At 42.6% G+C, this 13479-nt stretch overlaps 1 protein-coding gene across 1 annotated transcript; it reads left to right on the top strand.

Moving 5' to 3' along the window:
- The first annotated feature begins 2346 nt into the window (after positions 1-2346).
- On the top strand, positions 2347-6105 carry LOC113534603 (extracellular calcium-sensing receptor-like). The gene is made up of 6 exons (XM_026927506.2): positions 2347-2595; positions 2808-3108; positions 3299-4084; positions 4256-4480; positions 4679-4802; positions 4944-6105. The coding sequence occupies exons 1-6, from the start codon at positions 2360-2362 to the stop codon at positions 5855-5857; spliced, it is 2586 nt and encodes an 861-aa protein (XP_026783307.2). The 5' UTR covers positions 2347-2359; the 3' UTR covers positions 5858-6105.
- The last annotated feature ends 7374 nt before the right edge of the window (positions 6106-13479 follow it).

The raw sequence follows: 13479 nt of genomic DNA, 5'->3' as shown, positions 1-13479 counted from the left end.
CACTCTGATCTATATCTGTCATGATATCTCCTCTGAAGGAACCCTCGTGTCCCCTGATTCCATAAATCTTCTTATATCCTGGGCTGTTGATCTGTGGATCATGTCCGCAATGTGAATTTAAACAATACTTATGATATTGCTAAAAGACAATACGGAAAACGCCCCAACCAGGACCCCGGCCAGGATAAGTGCTTGCTAAAGTTGAATCAGTGAATGAATGAAAAGTTGTTTACTGGGCTGTCATTTAACAAACATTAGCCAGCTAGTTCTTACTTAATTCTTTCTAAGTTTGGTGATATAGCAGAAAGTTTTTTTTTCCACTAAACCGTAATCCCACAACCCATTGCAACTCTCCATTGAAAATAAATGAGGAAATTTTAGATGGCAAATTTGCATTCAACATGGATGGTACAGTAAGACTTTTCATAATAAGATATTAATATAGTAATATGAAAAAAGACATCAAATATAGTCTACAGCAGGTATTACCAACATACCTTTTTGAATTTTGGTCATTTAAAAATAGCAAGGGAAAGTCATTTTGGAATATTTATATATAAAACAATAATATTAATATAAAAAATTTTGAAGATAATATTAGTAACTGTGGTAGCTGACGGTAGGATTTGTTTTATTTTGTTTTTGACTTTATCTTTTTTGTCCCATTCAGCAATGTATCAACAACGTCTCATACATTCTGTTACCATCTCTGCATCAGTGAATGACTTCTTATGTTTTACTTAAACCAATGCTATATTTAATGAGCATTCATTGGCAAGCTCTTGGTCAGTAATCTAACGGTGGACCTTTCATATTGAACCTTTTAATGGGATTTTTATGTCAATTTTGTCCCCAAATTTTGTCGATAGGTTAATTTGATATTTTTTTTCTGTTGTGACACTTCACTTTTGAGAAATTTAACAGACTCTGAACAGATGAAACTCTTCAGGTTTGAACTTGAGGTAGGGAGAATAAATGCATCGACTTCTCTATCCATTCATCCTTAAACATTCTGTCTTTGAAGTTTTTTTAACGAGCCATGTCATTACATCACGAATCAGACCAGAAAAGTAAATAATAAAAAAAAAAATCTACAAAACTGCAACATGCAGCCCTTGATGACCGAAGCACTGTAGCAAGTCTTTGTTCCATTGTAAATAATGTATAAAATGTATGTAGTTGGATGAACAACAACAGATAATTGATGACTCTGACCTAGTGACTACTGAATGAAAGAACACCCCTTGCTTAAAATTTCACTAAATATAATGTGAAGGCTATACTCGTCAACACAAAGCATGGAGGGTACATTGTTCCCTCAGCAACAAAAGGAAGGAAGCCCTCATGTTTTGTAGGTGTGGCGACATCTGCTGGCAGAGGGACAGGAGGTACGATGATGTCCACAGCAGTGTGTTGGCTATAGCCAGGACCTGGAGGGCACAGTGGTTCCAATAGCAGGTGGTCTGGAGCCATGGGAGAGCTATGGGCTGAAGGTGCTCAAGTTGATGTCAGTGAGGCTGCAGACCAGTGATAAAGAATATTTAATGAAACAGTTCTAATCTATGCACTATTGCACTTGGCCTGATTGTACTGTAGAAATGCCTCTGTTGTTAAATGGCCTTTGATATAATGATCCTTGATATAATGATTTGCCAAATGCCCAAATCATCCAGTATAGTTACCTACAAAATATTATATGTATGTATGATTTCTTCTTTACTGCTACTACTGTAAAGAAGCTGTGGTGTGAATAAATACAATTTTGTTAAAATTATATTAAAAAACATAATAACCTTAGTTTATGGCTTAAAGGGCTCAAAATGCTGAGGTGGGCCAGGCAGAAACTGAACTTGTTGCCCCTGGTTTAAAGCCAGAGGACCAAAGGATATAGCTTTAGCAAAAGACACCTTTAAATACTGTACCAGTCAAATTCTGCCCTGAAATGTCCAATGATACATATTATCCTCTTTATCAAATGATATAAAGCATTACATCAACTACTGTCCCACAACTGTATGCTAAAAAGGCATTTCACCTATACAACCTTTCGGGTCCTGGTCCAGAGTACTTGCTAGACGTGACACATTCAAGAACATTAACCATGTCTTTCCCCTTTCTGCTGCACTAAACTAGCCAGAATCTGGGCCCCTCATAAGCTTTGACACTGCAGCATATTGGTATATTTTCTTTAGTGACACCCTACTATATCCCAGAAAAATATAACAAAAATCTCAGTTATTTTAATTGATAAATACATAACCACTCCCCTCACTCCCAGTGCATATTAGCAAGAAGACTATTTAAAGCACTGTGAAGCAGGTGTCTGGCCTTCAGAGTACTGAGAGCCACAGATTCAGCCATGCAGTTCTTTTCCAGTCTGATGCCATTTGTACCAATTTTGTGGATAAATGTGCTGAACCCTGCAGCATGTCAAGCTAACACAGTCAGCTGCCGGCTATGGACCGTTCCTCAGGAACCTGGTATATTTATGAATGGAGACTTTGTAATTGGAGGGATTTTCACTATTCATTACTACACAAAATCAGAACAAATTACCTACACCAGGCTGCCATCACAGCTACAGTGCTCTGGAAGGTTGGTGTGTTGATTGAACAACCCAGAACAAGGGATTTTATTAGAAATACAAAAAATGATAATTTAATGAATTTATATTTATCACACTTTGTTTAAGTATGTTCTGTCATTAATGAATTGATTCTGTGATGAACTTGAAAATGTAAAAATAACAGATGCTATTATGCTGTTTTTATATCGTACTATTTTTATATCTGACTCTGTCTTAACAGCATGGATTTCAGGGAACTACGCTTTGCCCGTGCTATGGAGTTTACCATCCATGAGATCAACAACAGAACAGATCTCCTACCAGGCATCACATTAGGATACCAGATACATGATTCATGTTCTACTGTGCCAATGGCAATAAAAGTTGCATTTCAGCTTGCAAATGGTTTTGAGTCAGTTTTCAACAACACAAATTCCTGCTCAAAATCTGCAGTTGCTGCTGTAACAGCTGTCATAGGAGATTCTGCTTCAACACCATCAATCAGTATAGCCAGAGTGCTTGGTCTTTTTAGAATCCCACAGGTTAAAATCATGACTCATATTTACTATATTTTGTCTCTATTTTTGCTGTAGTCTATGCAGTGTTACATATTCAGGCAATAACACATAGAAATGCACACTCTTATGGCTAGTACAGCAAAAAGGATTGAATTAAGTTATTTACATCACTTTCTATTTTCTCTTCTTTTTTCTTGCACTGTCTGAATTCCAGGTGAGTCACTATGCAACCTGTGCCTGTCTAAGTGAGAAGCGTCAGTATCCTGCCTTCTTTAGGACCATACCTAGTGACCACCACCAAGCAGCTGCACTGGCAAGAATGGTCAAGCATTTTGGTTGGACATGGATTGGAGCAGTGCGCAGCGACACAGACTATGGAAATAATGGAATGGCATCATTCATAAAAGCTGCACAAGAGGAGGGGATATGTGTGGAATATTCTGAGGTCTATTACAGGACACAGTCACCCAGTAAATTGGAGAGAGTAGCAAATGTGATCCGCCGATCAACAGCCCGGGTTCTAATTGCATTTATGCACACAGGGGACATGAGATTTCTCTTAGAAGAACTGGCACGACAGCCACCACCTCCACTTCAGTGGATTGGTAGTGAAACATGGATCACTGATCCTGATTTTCTACGGTATAACATGTGTGCTGGTGCAATCGGGTTTGGTGTTCCCCAATCGGTTATTCCCGGCCTTCGTGAGTTTCTTTTAGACCTCACTCCAGCCCAAGCGCTGAAATCACCCCTGTTAAAAGAATTTTGGGAAAGCTCGTTCAGATGTTACCTTAGAGAGCGAACAGACATCACAGAAGGTGTGCAAGAATGCGATGGCAGTGAGGATATTCACAAACTCCAGAACCCATATCTAGACACGTCTCAGTTACGTGTCACTAACATGGTGTACAAAGCAACATATGCCATAGCGCATGCCATTCATGGACTAATCTGCAATGACACACAATGTGACAAGAATATTAAATTTACCCCATGGCAGGTACAAAACTGCGTCATTGAAAAGCTTTAAAATCATGTGGATAAACATGTGAATATATTAATATATCTATCCTGATATTAGTATTTATTCATGTTTATATTCACTCATGTATTCTCTATATTTAGACAATGTCACAATGTGCCATAACATTTCATGAACTTCTTTCTGCAGATACTCAATCAGCTCAAACTAGTGAACTTTACCACAAAGAATGGTTTTAAGGTTTCATTTGATTCTAATGGTGACCCTCCAGCTGTCTATGAACTCATAAACTGGCAGTTTAAGAAGGATGGCACTTTGAATTTTGTCACAGTAGGACAGTATGACTCAACCCGACCAAGAGGACAGGAGTTCAGAATGAGCAGAAATATCAGCTGGGTTGGAGGACAGACAGAGGTACATTATAACTATCTCACTGACTAGAAGCAGTTCTCCAGTTCTCAGAACTGTTTGTCTTTATATAACTGATTCAATTAGGGAAAACAGTACACTGCAGTATTGTGGGGTTTACAAAGCTGGGAATTTTAAAATATTACAAAGGATTTACATTTGTGCCTAATAAGGATTTACATTTGTGCCTTTTTGTCTTGCTAGGTACCAGTGTCTGTGTGCAGTGAGAGCTGTCCCCCAGGAACCAGAAAAGCTGTACAGAAGCGAAGGCCTGTTTGCTGTTTTGACTGTATACCATGTGCTGAAGGAGAGATCAGTAACAAGACAGGTTGTGTATCATTGTACACACAGTTAGAAATACAATGCTTGTGAATGGTTTTGTTGGAGAGAGTCATAGCCTTGTTTCCAGCTTTATCTTTTACTAAATGTCCATCATCATGTCTTCGTCATATGATTCTATTTATTTCAGATTCTTTGGATTGTTTGCGCTGCCCTCCTGAGTTTTGGCCCAATGCCAAGCGACAGAGCTGCATCCCCAAGCCTGTTGAGTTCCTGTCTTGGGATGACACTCTCAGCATCATCCTAACTGTCTTCTCCATCGCTGGGGCCTTCATGGCTGTGTGTGTGGCTGCTGTCTTTTACAAGCACAGGACCTCTCCTATTGTTAGGGCCAACAACTCTGAACTGAGTTTTCTGTTGCTCTTCTCTCTGACTCTGTGTTTCCTTTGTTCACTTACTTTCATTGGACGTCCCTCTGAGTGGTCCTGTATGCTGCGCCACACAGCATTTGGGATCACATTCGTCCTCTGCATCTCCTGTGTACTGGGAAAAACATTGGTTGTGTTAATGGCTTTCAGGGCTACACTTCCAGGTAGTAATGTCATGAAATGGTTTGGGCCTCCACAGCAGAGACTCAGTGTTCTTGTGTTCACTCTAATACAGGTCCTTATTTGTGTGCTTTGGTTGAAAATATCACCTCCTTTCCCCTTCAAAAATCTAAAACATTACAAGGAAAGAATTATCTTGGAATGTGGCTTAGGTTCAGCTATAGGATTCTGGGCTGTGCTGGGATATATAGGAGTCTTGGCACTTTTATGCTTTATTTTGGCTTTTCTGGCACGGAAGTTGCCGGATAACTTTAATGAAGCTAAATTTATTACATTCAGCATGCTCATATTCTGTGCGGTGTGGATCACCTTTATTCCTGCTTATGTCAGCTCTCCTGGAAAATTCACTGTAGCTGTTGAAATCTTTGCTATTCTGGCTTCAAGTTTTGGTTTGATTATTTGTATTTTTGCTCCCAAATGTTTCATAATCATTTTTAGGCCAGAGGAGAATACCAAGAAGCACCTTATGGGTAAAGTGCCCTCTAAAGCTCTTTGAGAGCCTCATTCAAATAGCAAAGGAAACATTATGATCCAGAACCTTGAATATAATTTTTAAATTATCTATTGTGTAAATATGTAAAGTATAAGGGAGTTGATCATTTTTGTTACAGGCATCCCAGTAATAAAAATATTTCTTATATTGTTTAACAATTTAAAGCAAATTTAAACCACTTACTTATAATATGCTCTTTGATTGCAACAATTTCTGATTTCCATATTAACACTCTGTCGACATTTTTTTTGACTGTCCAGTATCTGAATGCATGGAAACTGCATGTGAATATACCAGTTATTGTTTACTGTGATAGAATTCTGTAACAATTGTGTTAATATGGTAAATAAAAACCTTTTTTCTCTGTTTCTTGATTTCATTGTTAAATAGCTTCCAGACCAAAAAGCCAAGGACAAAAAACATTGCAGTGTCTATAAACCTAGAAGAAAAACCTTATTTTTACATTCCCCTTTAGGTGTCTAGGGGTAAAGGGGAGTGACGTGGGAGGATATGTGATGGATGATTGAAGAGAATGACACAGACAACAGCAGTATTGTTAAGCTAATGCTTTACTTTTTCTTTCTTCGTGTGTATATTACAATAAAGGGATAAGGTATGAGTGGATCAGTACATCAGTAAAAAAAAAAATAGAAATAGAAGTACAAACTACGATTTTACCACATGACCATCTTATAGAAATACAAAGTTCTCTGGCAATGGTCATGTGGTAAAATCATCCATCACAAAGGAAGTAGTGGTAATATTATACGTGGGTAACGATAGGCCCAATGGACAACAGTACATGAAGTGAGTGGAGGAGTAAAGTCTGAATAAGGAAAGGTAAGCAAGTTAATAATATTTTCACGTGGGGTAGAGCTAATCTGAAATGCCATTTGACCCAACCAAGTTGTAACGGGGGACTACAGAAGGTGCCAAAGAAATGAAAACAAAAATAATACCTACCCTGCCTAACCTAACCAAAATTACAGCTGGTGACATTCACCCCTGACCTAGTGTGTCTATACAGAGTTATATTACTGAGAAGAAATTTAAAGGCATGCCCAAACTTCCTGTCCACACATCGGATGGAAGGGTGAGAGCAAGAGACCTGGAGAGAAAGAGGGAAAAAAGTGCAAGCAGCAAAGAGATTCTAAAACACATTATGTTAGCTTGCCATTTTCACAAAATAGCAAAACAAACTTCTGGAAACAATGCAGCCTCATGGACACTGAGCAGCCAAAGAGGACGCTTTTATCCATGAAGACCCGCCTCTCTTCTGAAAATAGTCATTCCTATTGGTGGACCAGGGAGCCAGCAACAAAACCATTGGTCAAATCGCCACCTGAAAGCAAGTGAAAAGAAAAGAGAGAAAAAAGCAAGAAAGAAAAAACATAGGTCACTATACACTGATCAGCCATAACATTAAAACCACTTGCCTAATATTGTGTAGGTGACCCTTGTGCCGCCAAAACAGCTCTGACCCGTTAAGACATGGACTTTACAAGGCATGGACTCTTCTTCTACCTCTGAAGTTGTGCCGTGTTATCTGGCACCAAGACGTTAGCAGCGGATCTTTTAAGTCCTGTAAGTTGCAAGGTGAGTCCTCCAAGGATTGGACTTATTTGTCCAGCACATCCCACAGATGCTTGATCGGATTGAGATCTGGGGAATTTGGAGGTCAAGTTAACACCTTGAACTCTTTGTCATATTCCTCAAAACATTCCTGAACATTTTTTGCAGTGTGGCAGGTTGCATTAACCTGCTGAAAGAGAATGGGTACACCATTGCCATGAAGGGGTGTACTTGGTCTGCAACAATGTTTAGGTAGTTGGTACCTGTCAAAGTAACATACTCATAAATGCCAGAACTCAAGGTTTTCCTTCATTGGACCAGTTTTGGTAGGTACTAACCACTGCATAATGAGAACACCACACACCATTTTTCCTGCTTCCAACACATCAACTTTGAGAACTGACTGTTCAATTGCTGCCTAATATATCCCACCCCTTGACAGGTGGCATAATATAATCAATATAATATACAAGATAATCAATTTTATTCACTTCACCTGTAAAGTGGTTTTAATATTATGGCTGATCAGTATATATATATATATATACATATATACATACATATACACACACACACACACACACACACACATATATATATATATATATATATATATATATATATATATGTGTGTGTGTGTGTGTGTGTCAAACAGGCTTTGACATGAATGAATACCTTACAAAGCACGAGAATGCACATCAGCATCCACATTATCAATACCTTTCTTGTGTATAATCTCTAGTCTTTAATCTTGGATAAAAAGAGCCCACTGCATCAGTCGTTGATTCTGATTATACATTCTGTGTAAAAACACTAAAGAACTGTGATCCATGTATGCTGTATGCAGACTACTAGATCTAACATAAATGTCAAAATGCTGAAATGCCAAAAGCAAAGATAATGCTTCTTTCTCAACTGCAGAATAATTTATTTGATGCTCGTTAAACTTGTGGGAGTAATAACACACAGTCGTTATCCTCCTGCAGCAATACTACACCAGCACAACTGAAATGATTTTATAAGATCATCACTTAAAAGCACTTTGGCATTGTTGAATGCATGTTGCATCTGCAATGGTACAGCCTCTGGAAAACATGTAGCTGCTCACATAATGGTTAGTAAGAACTGATTACCTGACTTTGACTTTGGCAATGGTCCTACACAGTCCACCAGGATGCGCTTGAATGATCCACCGACAACTGGAATGGCACACAAAGGAGCTGGAGGAGCCATTTGGTTAGGCTTGCCGGTGCTTTGACATACATGACAATAATTTGAAAATTTTTTTTTCTCTCCATACATCTTGGTCACGCCCAACTGACCGGATCATTGACTGTCATGAGCCAGACTTAACATGTGCTGCCTATATCCTGCTGGCATTACAATCTGGTAAGTGCTTTTGAGCTCTGGATCGTTAGGAGGGTTCCACCTACTCATCAAAACATCGTCATCCAGAAGACATGCTACTTCTCTACAACCAACCTCATCTTTATTTAACAAGAGACAGAAATATTTGTCCAAACTAGGGTCTGCCTTCTGGGCAGTTACAAGCTGATCACGACTAATAGCCAATTCCAATGGCGGACTTTCACCAGGTGTACTCTTGCCTTTCTGCTCAAAGCTAGTGCAAACAGGTCGTGACATTCAAGACAGCTCAAGGGAACACAAAAATGAATCAGACAGATCTAGTACATCTTATAATTTGTGTGACTGAGCTCAAATAAACACCCAGGCTGGAAACACATCAGGTGGATTATTAAAACTCTCTATTGACAGACATGAAACAGGAGCATCCAGAACCTCTAAAATAGGTAAAACTTTCCCCCCAGCTATATCATTCCCGAGAATGAAATTCACCCCTTTAACAGGCAAGGCAGTGCATACCGAAACTTTGAGCATACCCAAGAGCAAATCAATTCACAACTCAATCCTGTGTAAAGGTGCTTTAACATAACCCATTTCCAGCCCCTGACACACAGCATACGAACCACAAAATGACACCAGAAAACGATAAGACGTCGCTTAAGATAAATGATCTGGCAGCTCAAGTGTCATAATGGGCACAAAATTAGCATCACCTGTCAAACTAATGCCCCTGTTTAAAACAAAAGGCTGATTGCATGGGTTTCACTTGGTCTCTTCTAAAGGAGCAACAGCAGCCACCCCCGAACACGTAGGACCCGCAAGAGCTACGCTTTTAGCCGGACTTATATTTTTTTCACTTGAGTGACTAGCAGTTAAGAGCAATGTTTAAAAGCTTGCTTGTGTATGAGAACAAACTCATCTGTGAGAACCGCTGCTTGAGACACAGTAGAAAAGGTTTGTTCATTCAAATATAATACAACATGCTCTAGGACACAGTTAACTCCTCTAATAAAAAGAGCTCTCTAAGTGACTCATAATCAGTAACTTTGTTTGCGCTGCATCACTTATCAAAGAGAATTACTTTCTCTCGCACAAACCCCACAACTGTCTGGGAAAACATTTTCCTGAGATTTCTAAAATGCTGTCTATAAGCCTCTGGCACAAGTTAATAAGCCCTCAAAATTGCAGCATTTACCACCTCATACTGAATATTATCACTGAGCAACAGAGTTGAACATACTTCCTGTACCTTCCCTACAAGCTTACATTGTAAAAGTAATGTTCAATTCTCTTTAGGCCAGTGCAACGTAGTGGCCAGTCTGTCAAAAACACTAAAAGGTGTCCACCTCACTATCCTGAAATGGAGGAACTAAAGTAATATGCTTAATAATATCAAAAGTAGATGGGTGCAACTCAGCAGTTGCAACAGTCTGTGCAGCCTGTGAGGAAATAGCAGATGGCTTCGGGGTAAGCAAATCAGAGGGAATGGAGTGTGTAGGGGAAACTGGCTGCTGCAGTTGTACTGAGGCTGTCGCTCTAGTGGGCGGCCTCAACCGTTTGGCTCCACGAATGAAGCAGGCAACTAGAGGGTGCCTTCCCACAGAAACCCCATCAATCAGAGCATGGCAAGCCGAAATAGCGGCCACATAGACTCTGAGATTACCAGGACATGTGCCTGAGGACAGTTTCTCTTGCAGAAACCCCAGCACTGAAACAATTTGGCAGTGAACTGGGTCTGCATGGTGTGCCATACACCAACTTTCGAAAACACGCCATCTGAGGGCATAACTTCTCCTAGTGGAGGGAGCCCTAGCACTTACAATAGTCTCTACTACATCAGCTGGAAGCCCAGCATCTCTTAGTTGGTCCCCCTCAGGGGACATGAAGGTTCCAGAGCTCGGGCCGGGGATGAAAGACCGTCCCCTGTGCCTGAGAGAGAAGAACCCTCCTGACCACAATCACCCACAGTGAGCCATCGAGGAGGCATATTAGATCTGAGAACCACACTCTGGTTCATACGGCACGAACGCAGTCCGCCTTGGCGATTTATGTAAGAGACTACCGCAGTGTTGTCCACACGCACTAGGACATAGTAGCCTCTTAACTGCTGGAGGAAGTATTTAAGGGCCAGAAATAGAGCCATCATTTCGAGGCAATTGATGTGCCAGTTGAGAAGATGACCTCTCCAGATCCCCTGGGCTGGACTGCCATCTAAGACCGCACCCCAACCCGTGAGGGAAGCGTCTGTCATTAGCATCTTGCGACGACAACACGTGCCTAGAGTGGGACCCAAAGTCAGAAACCTGGGTCTGAACCACATAGATAGGGTACGAAGCCCCTGGCGCGTAACCCACATTTGCCTCTGGGGATTGGCCCTTGGATGAAATCCCCTGGCTCTGAGCCACAACTGGAACGATCTCATATGCAGGAGGCCCAAAAGTATCACCGTGGATGCAGCTGCCATGAGACCTAGAACCCTTTGAAAGTAATGAACTGTAACTTTCTGGCCTAGCTTGATGTTCTCTAGGGTGTTTAGAATGGACTCGACGCATGCAGGAGACATCTGTGCCCACATCGTGATCGAATCCCATACAACCCCCAAATACGTTGTCCTCTGAGCAGGAGAGAGAACGCTTTTCTTGGCGTTGCGTCTCAACCCCAGAGAACCGAGATGAGCCAGGAAGACATCCCGCTCCTGAGACTGAGCCAAAATCAGCCAGTCATCTATGTAATTTAAAATGCGGATGCCCTGGAGTTGTAGAGGAGCCAGAGCTGTATCCATGCATTTTGTGTATGTGCGGGGCGACAAGGCTAGGCCGAATGGAAGAACCCGATACTGGTAAGCTTCGCCCCCGAAAGCGAATCTCAGGAACTTCCTGTGTTGTGGCAAGATCTCTATGTAAAAATATGCGTCCTTGAGATTGATCGTCATGAACCAATCGCCTGATTGAATCTGAGACACAATCATCCTGATTGTCAACATTTTGAACTTGTATGTTCTGAGGTAGCGGTTCAACCCGCGAAGATCTAAAATTGGACGCAATCCCCCATCTTTCTTGGGGACCAGAAAATACCGGCTGTAATAGCCTGACTCTCTGTCTGGCAGGGGAACACATTCTACAGCCCCTTTGTCCAGCAAAGCTTGCAATTCCTGTGTCAACAAATGTGCTCGTTCCGGTTTCAAGGAAGTGGAGACCACGCCGTTGAAAGGTGGAGGACGATATGCAAACTGAAGCCTGTAGCCTTTCCCTACAGTCCTTTCTACCCATGGAGAGATATTTGGCAGTAGCTTCCACGCCGCCAGTTTTTCTGAAAGGGGCACTAGTTTTGACACTTGGCTCTGTCGGGGGGATGTTAGATGTCCGGCGTCCTGAAATGTGGCAGGAGGCAACCGAACACGTAACATTCCTCTGGAGGCCGTTGCTCCCCGAAACACCAGTGGTGGCGGAGATTGTACAGCAGCCCCCTGAGGGTGCCAGGAAGGAGCCTCTACTCTCTGTTGGAACTTTTCGCGCCCCTCCCTGGGGGGGGGGGCACACCCCCACAGTCCCGGGTGGTCGACCCTCAGGACTTCTTCCTCTTGGACGAAATGATCATCCTCAGATCCGGCCTCTTGCTGGGCTGCTGAGAGCGGCGAGCTGCTCCCCAGTCCCTACGAGGGGGCGCACAGCTCGCCAGACTCTCCTTCTGTGACTCTCGCCGCGGAGAAACCGGACTGGGTCGGGGCTGGGTGGTCAACAGCCCCAACGCCTGAAGACGGCGGGGGAGAAACTTATCAAAAGCCTCCGCGTGTCTTTTGGCCTCCCGGAACCTACTGACGATCGTATTCATGGAGTCGTCAAATAGGCCGGAAGGCGACACAGGGGCATCAAGGAGGAACACCTTGTCCCTATCCTTGATGCCCGTGAGGTTGAGCCACAGGTGTCTCTCCGCGGCAACCATAGCAGCCATAGAACGGCCAATGGCTCCCGCTTGTGCTCAGGTCTTTCAGCAGGTCAGCCTGGTATGCCTGTAAAACCACCATGGTGTGCAGGGCAGCACCAGCCTGACCCGCTGCTTGAAACGCCTTCCCCACCAGCGAGGATGTTAATCTGCAAGGCTTGGTGGGGAAGGTTGGCTTCTTAAGTGATGATGAATTCCCAGGGGAGAGATAGCCCGCGAGCGTCTCTTCCACCTGAGGCATCATCACATACCCCTGCACCTTAGCACCCACAATAGTGGAATAAATCGATGTTGTGGGTACAAATATGCGCGAGGAGTATGGCTTACTCCATGAATGAGACAACTCGTCATGGAGATCTGGGAAAAAAGGGAGAGATCGATGTTGGGATCTCTCCCTCTGGCCACCCGACAGAAATCTGTCATCCAACTTGGAGTGCCTGGGGTTCTCTTGCTCTTGTGGTCCAATTTAAGCCTGGCCACAGCGTTAGTCACCACCTCCAGCAATTCCTCAAACACCCTGTCATCGCGTGAGGAATGCTCACAGGCGGCGCTCTCCATTTCCATTTCGGCAGAAGCAAGAGAACCCGTGTCCTTGGCTCACTCTGAAGAAGCGCTGGGGCGTGCTTCAACAGCAAGGGCGGAGACATCGCGATCTGGGGAGAGCGCAAGAGAGAGAGGAGGCTCGCGCGCTCCTCGTCTCTCAGCGAGCTCGACACACGAGCCCCACGATCTCAATGCGGACACAG

Source organism: Pangasianodon hypophthalmus, chromosome 6, assembly GCF_027358585.1.
Source record: "Pangasianodon hypophthalmus isolate fPanHyp1 chromosome 6, fPanHyp1.pri, whole genome shotgun sequence".
Lineage (NCBI taxonomy): Eukaryota > Metazoa > Chordata > Actinopteri > Siluriformes > Pangasiidae > Pangasianodon > Pangasianodon hypophthalmus.
This window is presented reverse-complemented; position numbering and strand designations above follow the sequence as displayed.

What these genes read in the sequence shown, in the direction of transcription:
- LOC113534603 (XM_026927506.2), top strand. Translation starts at nt 2,360, where the DNA reads ATGCAGTTCTTTTCCAGTCTGATGCCATTTGTACCAATTTTGTGGATA. An exon ending in CAGCTACAGTGCTCTGGAAG is followed by an intron (nt 2,596 to 2,807) that starts GTTGGTGTGTTG and finishes CTGTCTTAACAG; the next exon opens with CATGGATTTCAGGGAACTAC. An exon ending in AGAGATCAGTAACAAGACAG is followed by an intron (nt 4,803 to 4,943) that starts GTTGTGTATCAT and finishes TATTTATTTCAG; the next exon opens with ATTCTTTGGATTGTTTGCGC.